The 18,330-nt window shown below is 45.5% G+C and overlaps 1 protein-coding gene across 1 annotated transcript; it reads right to left on the reverse strand.

Annotated features, from left to right (window-relative positions):
• Nucleotides 1-15,172: 15,172 nt before the first annotated feature.
• Nucleotides 15,173-17,582, reverse strand: LOC124648624 (pentatricopeptide repeat-containing protein At2g46050, mitochondrial-like). The gene is made up of 2 exons (XM_047188351.1): nt 15,945-17,582; nt 15,173-15,856 (listed from the first exon to the last, which is right to left on the reverse strand). The coding sequence occupies exon 1, from the start codon at nt 17,580-17,582 to the stop codon at nt 16,032-16,034; it is 1,551 nt and encodes a 516-aa protein (XP_047044307.1). The 3' UTR covers nt 15,173-15,856; nt 15,945-16,031.
• Nucleotides 17,583-18,330: the final 748 nt, after the last annotated feature.

The raw sequence follows: 18,330 nt of genomic DNA on the forward strand, positions 1-18,330 counted from the left end.
CCGACGGATGAAATCAAATGTTGTGGCACAAGTGTGCAACCTCTGCAGAGTGTAAACCTATTCGAATAGCCGCGTCCACGGTTACGGACGGTTGGAAAGGCCATACAGTTTCCGATGTCATCTATTTGAAAATGATGTTGAAAGATGATGGTGAAATGACTTGTGGTGGATTGAATTGAAATCACCACTTGAATGGTGGGAATGACACTAATGTTCCCCCTTGAGTTAGTTAGCACTTGAGTAAGCTTTTCTCAAAACTTTGTGAACTAAAACTAGCTTTATGCAAATGAACTAGAGCTTAGCAAACCCTACTAGAATGTCTAGCACTTTCATTAGTATTAGTTTGCGAGTACTCAACGTACTCACGGCTTTGTCCCTGGCTATTCAAATGGCCAGAGTATGAAGATGACCAAGGAGATGACCAGCAGGATGCCTACGACAACTAAGCGCCTTCTGACGTCAAGCGTTGGCCTGTGGACTAGAGAGTCCTTGTATCTTACGCTTCCGCTATGTTGAACTACGAACTTGTGTTTGTTCGTTGATCAATAGATCAACTATTCGTGTAATATGGATCATGTGATTCCAAATTTGTAAGACTTATGGTTTGTAATGAATGATGACTGTGATACTTAACTATTATGCCTCGCAACAACAATATTCCTGGGATTGCGATGTATGACATAATAGGCATTCGGACTTAAAAATCCGGGTGTTGACACTCTTCTATTGAAAACATTAGTATCACCGTTGTGGTTCATGTTCGTAGGTAGATTAGATCTCTATCGAAAACCCTAAACCACGTAAAATATGCAAACCAAATTAGAGACGTCTAACTTGTTTTTGCAGGGTTTGGTGATGTGATATGGCCATAATGTGATGATGAATATGTATGAGATGATCATTATTGTATTGTGGCAACCGGCAGGAGCCTTATGGTTGTCTTTAAATTTCATGTTGAGTAGTATTTCAAAGTAGTTGTAATAGTTGCTACATGGAGGACAATCATGAAGACGGCGCCATTGACCTTGACGCTACGGCGACGATGATGGAGATCATGCCCGAAGATGATGGAGATCATGTCCGTGCTTTGGAGATGAAGATCAAAGGCGCAAAGACAAAAGGGCCATATCATATCACATATGAACTGCATGTGATGTTAATCCTTTTATGCATCTTATTTTGCTTAGATCGCGACGGTAGCATTATAAGATGATCCCTCACTAAAATCTCAAGATAATAAAGTGTTCATCCTTAGTAGCACCGTTGCCAAGACTTGTCGTTTCGAAGCATCTCGTGATGATCGGGTGTGATAGAATCAACAAGTGCATACAACGGATGCAAGCCAGTTTTGCACATGCGGATACTAAGGTGGCTTTGACGAGCCTAGCATGTACAGACATGGTCTCGGAACACGTGATACCGAAAGGTAGAGCATGAATCATATGGTTGATATGATGAACACTTTGAGTGTTCGCCACTGAAATCACACCTTGTCTCGTGATGATCGGACTTAGGTGCGGTGGATTTGGTTCGTGTGATCACTAAGACAATGTGAGGGATATTGTTTTGAGTGGGAGTTCACCTAGATTTTTAATTATGTTGAATTAAAATTTGAACTCAATTTGTCATAAACTTAGTCTAAACTTTTGCAAATATATGTTGTAGAGATGGCGTCCCCAATCAATTTTAACCAGTTCCTAGAGAAAGAAAAACTTAAGAGCAACGGTAGCAACTTCACCGACTGGTTCCGTCATGTGAGGATCTTCCTCTCTGGCGGAAATCTGCAATTTGTGCTTGATGCACCGCTAGGTGACCCTCCTGCAGAAACTGAAACCGATGAAGTAAAAGTTGTTTACGCGACTTGGAAAACTCGGTACTCTCAAGTTCAGTGTGCCCTCCTGTGCAGTCTGGAAGCCGATCTTCAAAAACGTTTTGAGCACCATGATCCTCATGAGTTGGTCAATGAGCTGAAAGCTATATTTGAAACTCATGCGGCCGTGGAATGCTATGAAGCATCGAAACACTTCTTCAGCTGCATGATGGGAGAAGGCAGCTCCGTTAGGGAGCACATGCTCGCCATGACCGGGCATGCGAAGAAACTCAGTGACTTGGGAATAGTGATTCCTAACAGACTGGGGATTAATCGTGTCCTTCAATCACTGCCACCAAGTTACAAGAACTTTGTGATGAACTACAATATGCAGAACATGAACAAGGAGTTACCTGAACTCTTTGGCATGCTAAAATCTGCTGAGATTGAGATCAAGAAAGAGCACCAAGTGTTGATGGTCAACAAGACCACCAGTTTCAAGAAACAGGGCAAGTCTAAGGGAAAATTCAAGAAGGGTGGCAAGAAAGCTGCCACGCCTCCTGTGAAACCTAAGAACGGCCCTAAGCCTGATGCTGAGTGCTATTACTGCAAGGAGAAGGGACACTAGAAGCGTAATTACTCCAAGTATCTGGCTGATCTGAAGAGCGGCCTTGTCAAGAAAAAGAAAGAAGGTATATCTGATATACATGTTATAGATGTTTATCTCACTGGTTCTCGTTCTAGTACCTGGGTATTTGATACTGGTTCGGTTGCTCATATTTGTAACTCGAAACGGGAACTAAAGAATAAACGAAGACTACTGAAAGATGAAGTGACGATGCGCATTGGAAACGGATCCAAAGTCGATGTGATCGCTATCGGCACACTTCCTCTACATCTACCTTCGGGATTAGTTTTAAGCCTAAATAATTGTTATTTTGTACCCGCGTTGAGCATGAACATTATATCTGGATCTTGTTTAATGCAAGACGGTTATTCATTCAAGTCTCGAGAATAATGGTTGTTCTATTTTTATGAATAATATCTTTTATGGTCGAGCACACTGAAAAGAATGGCTTATTTCTGTTAGATCTCGATAGTAGTGATACGCATATACATAACATTGATGCTAAGCGAATTAAATTGAATGATAATTCTACTTATATGTGGCACTATCGTCTTGGTCATATTGGAGTGAAACGCATGAAGAAACTCCATACCGATGGATTACTTGAATCACTTGACTTTGAGTCACTTGATAGATGCGAAGCATGTCTAATGGGAAAAATGACTAAGACTCCATTTTCCGGTATGATGGAGCGAGCTACGACTTATTGGAAATCATACATACCGATGTGTGCGGACCAATGAGCGTAGCATCGCGCGGTGGTTATCGTTATGTTCTAACCTTCACGGATGATCCGAGTAGATATGGGTATATCTATTTCATGAAACATAAATCCGAAACTTTCGAGAAGTTTAAGGAATTCCAAAGTGAAGTAGAAAATCAACGTAACAAGAAGATTAAATTTCTACGATCTGATCGTGGAGGTTAATATCTGAGTTATGAGTTTGGCATGCATTTAAAGAAATGCGGAATACTTTCACAATTGACACCGCCGGGAACACCACAACGAAACGGTGTGTCCAAACATCGTAATCGAACTCTCTTAGATATGGTTCGTTCTATGATGTCTCTTACTGATTTGCCATTATCATTTTGGGGTTATGCATTAGAGACAGCCGCATTCACTTTAAATAGAGCACCATCAAAATCCGTAGAAACGACACCGTATGAATTATGGTTTAATAAGAAACCTAAGCTGTCGTTCCTTAAAGTTTGGGGTTGCGAAACCTATGTAAAGAAGTTACAACCGGACAAGCTAGAACCCAAAGCAGAGAAATGCGTCTTCATAGGATACCCTAAGGAAACTATAGGGTACACTTTCTATCACAGATCCGAAGGCAAAATCTTTGTTGCTAAGAACGGAACCTTTCTTGAGAAAGAATTTCTCACTAAAGAAGTGACTGGAAGAAACGTAGAATTCGATGAGATTGATGAATCTATACTCGTTGATCGAGTAGCGCAGATACCGGAAGTTGTACTTGTACCGCCTACACCGGCAACGAGAGGAAGCTAATGATAATGATCATGAAACTTCGAACGAGGAAACTACCGAACCTCGCAGATCGACAAGGGAACGTGCCACTCCTGATTGGTATGATCCTTGTCTAAATGTCATGATTGTGGATAACAATGATGAGGACCCTGCGACGTATGAAGAAGCGATGATGAGCCCAGATTCCAACAAATGGCAAGAAGCCATGAAATCCGAAATGGGATCCATGTATGATAACAAAGTATGGATTTTGGTAGACTTACCTGATAGCCGCAAGGTTGTCGAGAATAAATGGATCTTCAAGAGAAAAACAGATGCTGATGGTAATATTACTGTCTATAAAGCTCGACTTGTCGCAAAGGGTTTCCGACAAATTCAAGGAGTTGACTACGATGAGACTTTCTCACCTGTGGCGAAGCTAAAATCTGTGAGGATTTTGTTAACAATAGCTGCATTTTTCGATTATGAGATTTGGCAGATGGATGTCAAAACGGCGTTCCTTAATGGAGACATTGAGGAAGAGTTGTATATGGTACAACCCAAAGGTTTTGTCGATCCTAAAAATGCCGACAAAGTATGCAAACTTCAGCGTTCAATCTATGGATCGAAGCAAGCATCAAGAAGTTGGAACCGACGCTTTGATAAGGTGATCAAAGACTTCGGGTTTATACGGTGTCATGGAGAGGCCTGTATTTACAAGAAAGTGAGTGGGAGCTCCGTAGCATTCCCGATATTATATGTAGATGACATATTATTGATTGGGAATGATATAGAACTATTAAGCGAGTGTAAAAGGTTATTTGAATAATAGTTTTTCAATGAAAGACCTTGGTGAAGCATCGTATATATTAGGCATCAAGATTTATAGAGATAGATCAAGACGCCTAATAGGGCTATCACAGAGTACATACCTGGACAAGATTCTAAAGAAGTTTAGAATGGACGAAAGTAAGAAAGGGTTCTTACCTATGTTACCGGGCAAGGTCTTGAGTAAGACTCAAGGACCGGCTACGGCGGAAGAAAGAGAAAGGATGAGTAATATCCCCTATGCCTCGGCGATAGGATCTATCATGTATGCCATGCTATGTACTAGACCGGATATAGCACATGCCGTTAGTTTGACTAGCGAGATATCAAAGTGATCCGGGAATGGAACACTGGACAGCGGTCAAGAATATCCCGAAGTACTTGAAAAGAACTAAGGATATGTTTCTTTGTTATGGAGGTGACCAAGAGCTCGTTGTAAGTGGTTACACCGATGCAAGTTGGAACACCGATCCCGATGACTCTAAGTCACGATCCGGGTACGTGTTTATATTGAATGGTGTCTGCGATAGGCTGGGCAAGCTCGAAGCGGTGCACGGTGGCGAAGTCTTCAACGGAATCGAGTACATAGCGGCTTCGGAGGCTTCATCGAAGCGGTATGGATGAAGAGGTTCATTGTAGAGCTCGGTGTGGTTCCTAGTGCATTGGACCCACTAGTCATATACTTGTGACAACATGGGTGCCATCGCCAATGCACAAGAACCAAGGTCACACAAGAGGCTGAAGCATATCAAGCTGCGTTACCACTCGATTCGCGAATACATCGAAGATGGAGAAGTAAAGATTTGCAAAGTACACACCGATCCGAATGTAGCAGATCCGTTGACTAAAGCTCTCCCTAGGGCAAAGCATGACCAACACCAGAATGCCATGGGTGTTAGGTACCTTACAATGTAATCTAGATTATTGACTCTAGTGCAAGTGGGAGATCGAAGGAGATATGCCCAAGAGGCAATAATAAAAGTGGTTATTATATATCTTTATGTTTATGATAAATGTTTATATACCATGCTATAATTGTATTAACCGAAACATTGATACATGTGTGATATGTAAACAACAAAGAGTCCCTAATATGCCTCTTATCTAGCTTGTTGATTAATGGATGATTAGTTTCATAATCATGAACATTGGATGTTATTAATAACAAGGTTATATCATTGTATGAATGATGTAATGGACACACCCAATTAAGCGTAGCATAAGATCACGTCATTAAGTTATTTGCTATAAGCTTTCGATACATAGTTACCTAGTCCTTATGACCATGAGATCATGTAAATCACTTATACCGGAAAGGTACTTTGATTACATCAAACGCCACTGCATAAATGGGTGGCTATAAAGGTGGGATTAAGTATCCGGAAAGTATGAGTTGAGGCATATGGATCAACAGTGGGATTTGTCCATCCCGATGACGGATAGATATACTCTGGGCCCTCTCGGTGGAATGTCGTCTAATGTCTTGCAAGCATATGAATGAGTTCATAAGAGACCACATACCACGGTACGAGTAAAGAGTACTTGTCAGGAGACGAGGTTGAACAAGGTATAGAGTGATACCGATGATCAAACCTCGGACAAGTAAAATATCGCGTGACAAAGGGAATTGGTATCGTATGTGAATGGTTTATTCGATCACTAAAGTCATCGTTGAATATGTGGGAGCCATTATGGATCTCCAGATCCCGCTATTGGTTATTGGTCGGAGTGAGTACTCAACCATGTCCGCATAGTTCACGAACCGTAGGGTGACACACTTAAAGTTGGATGTTGAAATGGTAGAACTTGAATATGGAATGGAGTTCGAATATTTGTTCGGAGTCCCGGATGAGATCCCGGACATCACGAGGAGTTTCGGAATGGTCCGGAGAATAAGATTCATATATAGGAAGTCATTTTATAAGATTTAAAATGATCCGGAAGGTTCTATGGAAGGTTCTAGAAGATTCTAGAAAAGTCCGGAAGAAACCACTTTGGAAGGCGGAGTCCCAAAGGGACTCCACCTCCATGGCCGGCCAACCCTAGAGGGGGAGGAGTCCCAAGTGGACTCCCCTAAGGGGGCCGGCCACCCCCCCGCATGGAAGGGGGGAATCCCACCCCAAGTGGGATTCCCACCTTGGGTAGGTTTCCCTATCACATGGAAGGATTTGGGTTCGGGTCTTATTCGGAGACTTGTAGTCCAACACTTGGGGCTTCCACCTATATAATGAGGGCCAAGGGGAGGGGCCGGCCACCCCAACAACCACAAGGTGGCCGCACCCCTTAGTGGCCGGCGCCCCCTCTCCCCAAACCCTAGCCGCCCCGCTCCTCCACTTCCCGCACGCTTAGCGAAGCTCCGCCGGATTTCTCCACCACCACCGATACCACGCCGTCGTGCTGTCGGATTCAAGAGGAGCTACTACTTCCGCTGCCCGCTGGAACGGGGAGGTGGACGTCGTCTTCATCAACAACCGAACGTGTGACCGAGTACGGAGGTGCTGCCCGTTCGTGGCGCCGTGATCAAGATCTTCTACGCGCTTTTGCAAGCGGCAAGTGAACGTCTACCGCAACAACAAGAGCCTCATCTTGTAGGCTTTGGAATCTCTTCAAGGGTGAGACTCGATAATCCCCTCGTTGCTACCGTCTTCTAGATTGCATCTTGGCTTGGATTGCGTGTTCGTGGTAGGAAATTTTTTGTTTTCTATGCAACGTTATCCTACAGCTCTCATCAAGTTGGTGACAACATCGCAAGCTATATACCCCCTTACCACTGCCATGGGTGGCTATAGCCTCACAAACAAGATTATCTCAGCGTTGAATATGCGCCTAGCCTTTTTCGATCTCTTTTTTCAATTAGTCTTCTTCCATGCTGTCTTTCAGGTTCAGGTTAACTTAACTTTCAGTGAGTTAGCTTGTGCCTTTTCAAAATTCTTAGGATGACAGCAAATCCCCATCAGTTGAGGTCATGCAGCTTGTCCTTCACCTTGCCACCTTGGCGCATATGATGACTGGCCGGTTCAATTTAAATAGTCACACATACGTGGTGGTGTCTGTCAGGGTCTATTGCATGGTGTCCGCCTTCGATCACCGTCTTTGTGATATAAGATTATATTATCGTGGATTATTAGTTCATTTTATATAGCCACACGGACGTTATTACACGTTACGAAATCGTAAACCCCAGGTATTCACACGTGTCCACAAGTTGTGAAGCTTCATATTTTCGCAATTCGTCCCCTCTGCGGGATTTAACCGACGTCAACGGTGTTCTTGATCTAGTAGCCCAATTAGTGCACTTTGTCGGTCAAAAAAGTAACCCAAACAATGCAAGGAATGATTTGCTTCTTCATCTTCTTTATTTCATGTTTTCGTGTATGATTAAAGAAATGAGGAGAGGTCATAATACCCGGTGTTGACATGCGCTCGCGTGCGTCACTCCTAGTTCAGCCCACTGTCATTCATGCACTCATAATCAGAGAGTTTTATAAGAATCCAATATTGGTGTACACAAACCTTTCTTTTGTTGGGTGGCGAGCCTTTTCTTGGCGCCAACATGTTACAACTTACATGTGCACTCCTACATACGGAGTATGTGCCACTTCGCGGCGTGGTTAGGCTCCAATCTTCTAATCCGCACCCAAATCATCCAAGATTGGCAGCAGGAACGAAACTGATACTGATTCAAGCATGATGCATTCCACTATGCTATGCACCACTCGGCTGGAAAATACCTGTTGCCTTCTCGCAACCTCAAAACTGTCAGCGGGCCGGAGATCAACACTACACAGGCGATCGATCTGCGCTGAAAATGTCACACAAAAAAAGGTTTGCCGTCAGATAAGACCACATCCTTGTTGCCTATCTAGTATCTAGACGTCACATAGAATTTCTTTTGAGGAATTTTATTACAGACAAGGCAACCGTGATGTAACTAAGAGGCTCAACACAATATACGCTTGTCCGTCGGAGAATCTTGGAGTTGATCATTCAGCTCGCCTGTTGAGATGAGATGAATCATGAAACGTCTCCTTCAGGCTTGGGCAGTTGCTAGCTGTGCTTGTCCGAAGTGACATTCTCTGTGACATCTCGTTTAGGGCAGCACTTGGAATGGACACCCGACACTTGTGCCGTTGGAATTGATGCAGGGCTCGTTCCTTGTGCTGTAGATGAGACGCGTATCTCCTAACCTCACACCGACCGGCGTCTAATCATATGGCATTATGGCTACCATCGAGCAAGCGGTACCAGGATGTTTTAGTTTTCCTGGAGACAGGTGGCCTCTGGGCTGTAGCCTCTGAACCTTGTGTGGTTGCAGTTATGTGTCCTTGTCTGCTCCATTCCACATCATGTGGATTACACCGGTGGAACGCTACCTTCAGCTTAGCTGTGGTATCAGTCCACACTGAGGTGTGTAATTTTTTTATGTTTCTCACCCATTCAAACACTATATGTCACAATTCAAGAAAAAAAAAACGAAATAAAGTCATTACAACTTTGGGCATCTTCAGGAGTTTAGGTACCAGTTAGAACTGCAAAACTGCTATCAAGAACAGACAAGTTTCAGATTTCTTTTCAGGCCATGTTTGTTTAGGCTATGGTTTTAGTGTGCCTGTGAGTTTTGCGGCATAGATAGCAAATCATGCATTCACATATTGCAGTGGTGCAGCAGAAAACGAACATGAGCTTATGCAGATTTAAGTTGCATTTTGCCCCAACAAACATAAATTATTGCAGCAACGCGCTCTGTTTGTGCGCATGTTTCTGAACCACTCAAACACTAAATGTTACAGTTCAAATCGGAAGCATCTATTAGTCCTGAACTGGAAGCTTCTCTTCAGCAGGCGCCTGTCATATATTACGAAGCCAATTGCTTAGCTAAGCGCTAAGGCTGCAGTCGACAAGCTTGCTAGAGAACATTTGCAATGAATAAGGCTTTCAATACCCCTAAATAAAGAGAAACATGCCATAATTACGCCTGATTGCCTGAACAATGTGATGCAATAAAACAGCAGAAGAAAGAAAGGACTTGTGCAAACTTACATTCCATTATTGCCAGCAACAAGCATCTACTATTGCAGGAAGGGAGAAATGCAAGAATTCTAAGCTACGGAAGTGTAGCAGTTTATGGCCTGCTGCTTCTATCTACAGGAGGTACATGCTTCATGCTTGCCAAAAATGGCTTTAGAAGTTCGCTGATTTGGTCATTTCCCAATCGTTTTCAACCCTTTCTGATAGCTAACATTCATATCCTTTTTGGTCATTTACAAGCAGCAGCTACTGGCTAATTCCACGGGAAGAAGATCATCGAAACTACAAAATGAGAACAATTGTTATTGAGTGTAGTATCACATTTTTTTTTTTTGCGGGTAAAATAGGAACTTTATTAAACAGGCGGGGTTACATAGCGATCGAGTTCTAGCAACCGAAGAGCATCTTCAGGTCCAGAACCCAACCAAGTCATAGAGTGGCGCTGAACTCTCGCAAGATTTGCAAGAGAATCACTAACCCTAACCTGAATTCGTTCCACCTTTACAAACACACACTCACTTATTTGATTAGCTAAATTTCTTATCTCATGAACCAATTGAAAATATGGAGACCGATCTGGAGCATCAGCTTTGACAGCATCAACAAGCATAGCACAATCTGTCTCCACAATGATCGGTAGCTGAGAGTGTTGCATTGCAATTTCGAGGCCAACCACACAGGCCCGAAGTTCGGCTTCGATGGCCTCTAGGCAGCCTTCCAAGGATCGGCAAGCCAAGATGATTGGGCAACCGTTTTCATCTCTAAGAGTTATCCCTGCTCCAGCTGACTTGTTTGAAGCATTGAAAGACCCATCGACCGAGAGCTTCACCCAGTCCATAGGGGGTTTTTTCCAGGGTTTATCAGGACATTTCCTCACCTGGATAGGAGCTGGCAGAATACCTGGCTCCACCAATGGCCCCTTCCCCTTCAGCAAAGCTTCAGTAGGTTTGTCCTTGACATCTCGAATTAACTTCAGATAGCTACATAAGAAATTTTTTGAGCTACCAACAGATGGGAGTTGTTTGTCATGGGTTACCTCATTCCTCGCGAACCATGCTCGCCAAGCAACTAGTAGAGTTGTATCCACCATATGATTAGGAATACGTAACAGTACTGATTGGAACCAATTTGATGGAGGGTTTAAGAGGTCATCGTCTGACGGTAAGCTCCATACTCGTCTCATTTCCTCCCATAAAGAGTATGCATGGGGACATTTGTACAGCACATGTGATACATCCTCACACTCCACATCACAAATTCTGCATCTCCCAGTCACCTGCATATTGCGCCTTAATTTGTTTTCCTCCGTCGCCAAACCGCCTGACGCGGCTTTCCACGCAAAGACTTTTACTTTTGGAGGAACTGAGGCCTGCCATATTTTCTTCCAGCAAGGATGTTGGCCATCCGGGTATTCACTAGTGGTTGCGATATCACACTGATCACGGTGATTGTTGAGCGCCAGTCTGTACGCGCTACGGACAGAGAACATTCCAGATTTCTCAGGTTGCCAGGCAAAGACGTCATCCTCCAGTCGGTGAGATGGTCTGATTTTCAAAATGGCATCAGCGTCAATTGGATAAAAAAAGTTTCGTACCATGTCCACCTTCCAAGTACCATTATCCGCAATTAGTTCAGATACCTTGTGAATCCTCTTATTTCTACGAGGAGTAAGAGCTTTGCAATAGGAATCTCTAGGAATCCAACTATCCCTCCAAATCCTCACACTACGACCATTACCAATTCTCCATATTAAGCCTTTCTTCAACAATTCCAAACCATAAGAGATTGCAGTCCAAGTAGAAGATGGATTTCCTGTAAAGACTGTGTCAAACAACTGCCCATTAGGATAGTAGCGGGCTTTAAGCACTCGTGCACATAGACTATCAGGGTATAGCATCAGACGCCATGCTTGGCGTGCGAGTAAAGCTTGGTTAAACAAGCGCATATCACGAAATCCTAGTCCTCCTTGACACTTGGATCGGTTCAGTTTTGGCCAGCTTACCCAATGTGCTCTCCGCTTGCCTCGTTCAACTCCCCACCAATAATCTCTCACAAGCTTGGTGAGGTCATCACACACTGAAACTGGGAGTTTAAAAACACCCATGATGTAAGTAGGTATCGCTTGCAAAACAGCCTTAATGAAAACTTCCCTTCCGCTTTGTGACAATAGACTATCACCCACCTCAAGCATTCTTTTACTCAATCTTGATTGCAGATTATCAAATTTACCTCTGTGCATTCTACCTTCAGGTGTAGGGAGGCCTAAGTACTTGGCCTCAAAACCCTGCTGCTCCACATGTAGTATGGACCGAATTGTTTCCTGTGATTGCTGCGTACAAGAAGCACTGAACATGATAGAACATTTGGCTGGATTGACCAATTGGCCAGTGCAAGCTGCATAAACATCCAAAGTCTTTCTCACACACAATGCTTCCTCCTTAGTAGCTCTGAAAAACAATAAGGTATCATCCGCAAACAATAAGTGTGATATCCCTGGGGCTCTCCGGCACACTTTTAAAGGTGTGATCCTATTTTGATTAACTTCGTTCCTCAAAAGAGTAGATAAACCATCTGCCACGAACAAGAAGAGGAAAGGGGATAGTGGATCCCCTTGCCTTAAGCCACGCGAAGGAGAAAATGCTTCCAACAAGGTTCCGTTGAATTTAATCGAATATTTCACCGTGGTAACACATGCCATAATCCACTGTACCCACCGGTGAGAGAACCCCATCTTGTGCATTGTACTCTCCAAAAAGTGCCAATCAACTCTGTCATAGGCTTTTGATAAATCCAGTTTGTAAGAACAAAAGGAGGAATCAGTAGACTTACCATGCTCCATAAAGTGCATGCATTCGAAAGCCACTAGAGCATTATCAGTAATCATTCGTCCTGGTATAAAGGCGCTTTGATTCTCCGAGATAACATCCCCCAAAAAAGGGCGAAGCCGATTCACCAAACATTTAGAAACAACTTTATATAATACATTACACAACCCAATTGGTCGGTAATCTTTTAACTCCATTGGATTATCAACTTTTGGTATAAGAACTATAGACGTATCATTGACTCCATCAGGCATAAAACCTGTAGCAAAGAAATGAGCAACTGCCTGAACCACCTCATCTCTCAGGAGATCCCAATTCCTTTGATAAAACCTCGCATGAAAACCATCAGGCCCCGGTGCTTTTATTGGACCAATCTGAAAAACCGCATCAGAAATTTCCTCAAAAGAGAAGTCCCTACACAGCTGCTCGTTCATTGCATCAGTAATTTGAACCGGGGTAAGGTTGGTAATGGCCTCTGCATTTAGAGACGGGTCCCGAGTATACAAGGATTTGAAATATGACACGGCCATACGCTGCATCTCTGTAGGGACAGTTTGAACAACACCATTATCATCTCGAAGTTTATCAATCTTATTCCTCCGAGCTCTCCAAACAGCGCGATGATGGAAATACTTGGTATTGCGGTCACCTTCTTTCAACCAGTCAATTCTTGACCTTTGAAGCCAGATCATTTCCTCCCTATACAAGATTTCATTCATCAAATCTGTGGTAGTTCTGATCTCCTCTCGTGGAGCATCATCCAAGTGTAGTTGCTCCAATTTTCCCCTCAACCTAGCTAGCTCACGTGTCACATTACCGAACTTGCCTCGCCCCCATGCATGTAGTTTCTGCATTAAGGAGCCGAGGCCTTTATTAATTTCGCCAAGGTCGGTCTTGTGACCTAAACCCCTCCACTCTCGGTCTATGATTTCCTTCAGAGCCGAGTCAGTCTCCCAAAAAATCTCGTATTGCAGGGCCTTCCTTGACGGTCTTTCTCTTACCTCCCTCGTCAAGGATAGCATAATGGGTGCATGGTCCGAACACGGGGAGACCAAGTGTACCACCGTAGCAGCTGAATAAATATCTCTCCATTCATCATCCGCCACGGCACGATCTAGGCGAACACGAACATTATGTATGCCAGCCCGTTTATTGTCATATGTAAAAGGTAGGCCAGAAAAACCAAGATCTTTAAGCTCGCAAATCTGAAGACAATCTCTGAACGCTGCCATTTGTGGATCGGGCCTTTGTCGAGATGAAAAATGCTCGTACTGCCATAACGCCTCATTAAAGTCACCCAGTACTACCCATGGCAAAGATGAAGTAGCCTTGAGCGCCATCAACTGATCCCACATGCGATACCGATTCTCCACTCTTGGTTCGCCATAAACAAAGGTCACGTGAATAAGGGGCTCATTCGGTGAAGTCCGAATAAAGGCATCAATGTATCTATTAGTTGCCTCCTTAATATCAACATAATAACTTTCGTGCCAAAAAAGAGCCAAACCACCGCTCATACCATTGCTGTCCACACTAGCAAAGCCTTGGAGACCAAGACGATTCCGTAAGCGACGAACACGAGAACCTTTTTGCCGAGTCTCACACAAAAAAAATAGCTGGAAACGATGTGCCCTTTGCAGAACACAAACCTCTCGAACTGTGGCGGAGTTTCCGACACCGCGACAATTCAGACTACACCAATTCATCGCTGTCTACCAAGCTAAAACCGAGCAGTACACGCTGCTCCACAAACGAATCACAGAAAAACTTTACCAGTTTGGTACGGATCCAGAGAACAGGACACCAGCAGGCCACGTACCTCCACAAACTATCACAAAAAGCTTCGTAAGATTGGAACGAAGCCACAGAAAACTCACCGCCGGAAGCGATCCAGGGGAGGAAGGAGACCCTAGACGGGTACTAGAATCAGCCGTGTCCAGCCAGGCACCGGAGGAAGTGGCCGCCGGCAGCGGCAGCAGTCGCGCCCTAGGGCGCTCCCATGATCGCCAGATCGCGAGAGAAAAACGCTTAGAGTGTAGTATCACATATTAACTGTGCACCTGCAACAGTTGAAGATAAGGAATGTCTTGTTCTACATAGAACAGCTCAGGACATAATAGAATGCCCTCAAATCCACGCCACTTGAGCCCAAAGAGGAAAAGGGGAATAGATATGCAGAATCAAGCTAATCCAAGATCTATTCCTGTCCTAAAGAACCTATTGTTACATGCCAGACCACATCTGAACCTGCAACGGATCAATAAGAACGTTTTGCACTACGCTCTATACAGAACAGACCAACCACCCTTATCCAGGTAGCCAGACCTAGCAAAGGCAACAAAGGAACCGACCTGGAGGATCTAGCTACTCAAAACCTATTCTGAAGTAGCAGTATTAAAAAAAAAAATCCAGCAAGTTCACAAGCAGAGATGCAAGGCCTCTCACATTTAATTGAAGTTCAACTTTTGTATGTAAATATACAGCAATTAAGATCATTACATCACATCAGAAATTGACAATAACTGCTCCAGGAATGGAGACTTTACGTTCTTCACAGACGTTTAAGAATGTTCCTCTGTAAATGGACAAAATGGCATCGCAATCTTCTTTCATCGGTCCTTCAGAGTTGCTATAGCCAATGTTTTTTTCAAATTTCCCTCTTCTTGGGATAGATGAGAACTGGTCAATGGAGCTTCAAATGGAATCAAGCTAATAGCTATTGCCTCCTTTTGGTCGTCATCAGTTTTCTCTTGCAGCATAGGCATGCCTTCATGTTGGTAAGGCTGCTGACTAGGTACTTCAGTTTTGGCGCGAGCAACTTCAAGTCCCTCTAGCTAGTGGTTATCGCCAGTTCACCACAGTGAGATACCTCCTCGAGGCCATCTCAGTTGCAGTGTAGCCCTCTTGTTTCTGCTGCACCTTGAAGCGTGAATGTGTAATTTCATCAGGATTCAGCCACTGGCCAAGATTATTTTTATCAGTGGAGCAGTCCCTGGAGAAAGCAGAAGCGCCCCTTACTGCAAAGATGATCGAGCCAGGACCGCCTCATGGTATCAAGGTAAGCTGAAAGTGTAAAGTGAGAGAGGTGCTCACAAGCTGGATACAGACAATCGAAGTTGTACCACTCCCCATCCATGTTTGTAATGCAGAACAAGTGATTCTGGAAGTGGCAGGTGAAGGCAGTTTCCAGTTCAGGACTAGATCAGGATGCCTCTGCCGGTTGGGAGTGCATGGAGATAAAACTGGAGATTCCAAACCTTGATAACCTGTTCAAGGAAATGTTTGCAATACTTTCAGTTTAAATATATAGTTGAATGATGTAACTACCATGTAATAAAGACATCTTCAAGTTACCTGAGAATGGTTTACATTGCCAAACAAGAAAGGTCTGAGACCATATATTGCAGATGCCAGTTAACCCCTATATATTTTAGCAAGGTCTCAACACCATTCTGATATTAAATCTGACTCTTTGCAAATAGTATCTTCATTGAACTCTTTTTCCAGGAATGTAACAATTATGTCCATCATATGTCGCATCTCTGTTGACTGTTGAAGCGAAATATCATTGGAGACAAATGTCTGAACCTTTCCACCTACTTCTATCCAGCTACAGCCGGGAACCTTGGTGCCGCACATGTTCCTCATATGACTTCTTACCTTCGCAAGCTCAGTCCAAGCTCCTGCAGCAGCATAAGCATTAGATATAAGCAGGTAATTTGCCGACTCATTTGGTTCCAGACCGAGTAGTCTATCAGCAGCCCACTTTGCGAGCTCAACGTTGCCCCGCGTCTTGCAGGCAGCAAGGAAAGCTCCAATAACACCAGTGTTTGTTTGGCAGGACATGTTGAGTAAAACGTTGTAGGCATCCTGAACCCTGCCAGCCCTCCCTAGGAGATCAACCAGACAAGCAAGATGCTGCGGACATGGATCGATTCGGTAATCTTTCGTCATTGCAAGAAAATACTTTAGGCCATCTTGAATGAGCCCAGCATGGCTGCAGGCAGAAAGAACTCCAAGAAACGCAATGCCATCAGGCCGCACGCCTTGACGGAGCATTGTCTCAAACACACGGATTGCGCTCTTGGCACACCCGAGGTAGGCGAAAGATGAAACCATGGATGACCATGAAACTATGTCTGGGCTACGGATGGTAGCAAATGTTTGTGTTGCTTGTAGAAGAAATCCATTCTTACCATAGGCCATGATCAGAGCGTTGGCTACTTGCAGATATCCCTGTAAGCCCCTTTTGAGGGCATAAGCATGAAGCTGGGTAGCCTCATAGGCAGCCACCATGTTGGCACAGGAGCTAAGCAAGCTGGCAAGCGTTAGCTCATCGGCCCGACAGCAGCACCCATCATCATTCCTGAGCATGGAAACGAAAAGCTGCAGCGCTTCCTTGCCTCCACCATGCTGGCCGTAGCAGACAATCATGGCATTCCAGGAGACGGAGTTCCTGAGCAGCATGGCATCAAACACCCGGCGAGCTTCAGCGACCCGGCCGCACTTTGCGTACATGTCGAGGAGCGCGGTGGCGACGACAAGGTCCAGGTGGAGGCCCAGCCTGAGAACAAGGCCATGCGCCAGGATCCCCGGGTGGTGGTGGCTGCATGAAGATGAAAGAGCGCGGCCGCTCAGCAAGGCGCTGAAGGTGAAGCCGTCGCCAGAGAGGCCCGCGCTCCTCCGCATGGCGGCGAAGAGCGCCCATGAGTGCTGGAGCATGCCGTGGGAGGAGTAGCAGGAGATCATGACGCTCCAGAGCACGAGGTCCCGGCGCGGCGTCTCGTCGAACACCATGCGCGCGGGCGCGACGAGGCCCGACTTGGCGTAGGCGTCGGCGAGCGCGGTGGCCAGGCGAGTGTCGGAGGCGTGCCCGGACTTGACGAGGAGCGCGTGGATGCGCGCGCAGGCCTGGCCGTCCGTGGCGCCGGCGGTCGCGCGGAGGAGAAGACGCGAGAGGAAGCCGCGCGGCCACATCAGACATGTTTTCATGTCGAATTCCCTCTCTCGGTTCTTGCTTCTCAGAGCATCCCCACTCGTTGGCGCTCCCCACGCCCAAATCCGGCGAAATTTTCGTCCGGATTGGAGGAAGATTTGGCGTGGGGAGTAGTAGTTTCCCAGCCGCGTGCCCAGGCGAAGTCGACGATGCGAATTTAAAAAATGGAAACTTGACAAACTACGGCTAAAAACGGGTGAATATAGACTAAATTTAATGATATTTATTACATTACGGGAGGAGTTCATACATAGAGGCCGACTCGACTATATTTCGAACTCGGCTAGGGGAATTCAAACGCTAATTTTAAAACACGGCGCTCTACATGCCGAAATGGCGGTAGAACACCGTGTAGTCGCCGCCGTCGTCGTCGGAGCCGTCGTCGTTGGCCTTCGGCTGCGCGGCTCTGGCTGCTGCCGCCCGGCCGGCGTCTCCCCACCCCGGGGATGGCTTGTACCAGTCGTCGTCGGAGGACTCGAGGTCGACGACGGGGACAGCGACGCCGGATGGAGGTGTCGCAGGACGGCGGTACCGCGCGACATCGTCGTCGGCGGTAGGAGCGGCGCGGGCGGCGAGTTGGCGTGCGGCGGCCAGGTCCAGCAGCCGGCTCGCCGCTCCGCCTCCCGGCGCTCCCGGTCGCGCTCGGCCCGGTCCGATGCGGCGTCGTCCGCGCGCTTCTCCTCCTCCATGTCGTGCGGCGACCCGGCGATCGCCTCCGCCATCGCGGCCTCCTCGCGCGCTTCG

This window comes from Lolium rigidum, chromosome 4 (assembly GCF_022539505.1).
Source record: "Lolium rigidum isolate FL_2022 chromosome 4, APGP_CSIRO_Lrig_0.1, whole genome shotgun sequence".
NCBI lineage: Eukaryota > Viridiplantae > Streptophyta > Magnoliopsida > Poales > Poaceae > Lolium > Lolium rigidum.

Bases quoted from the DNA above. Each gene is read 5' to 3' on its own strand.
- LOC124648624 (XM_047188351.1), bottom strand. From the start codon at position 17,582: ATGAAAACATGTCTGATGTGGCCGCGCGGCTTCCTCTCGCGTCTTCTC.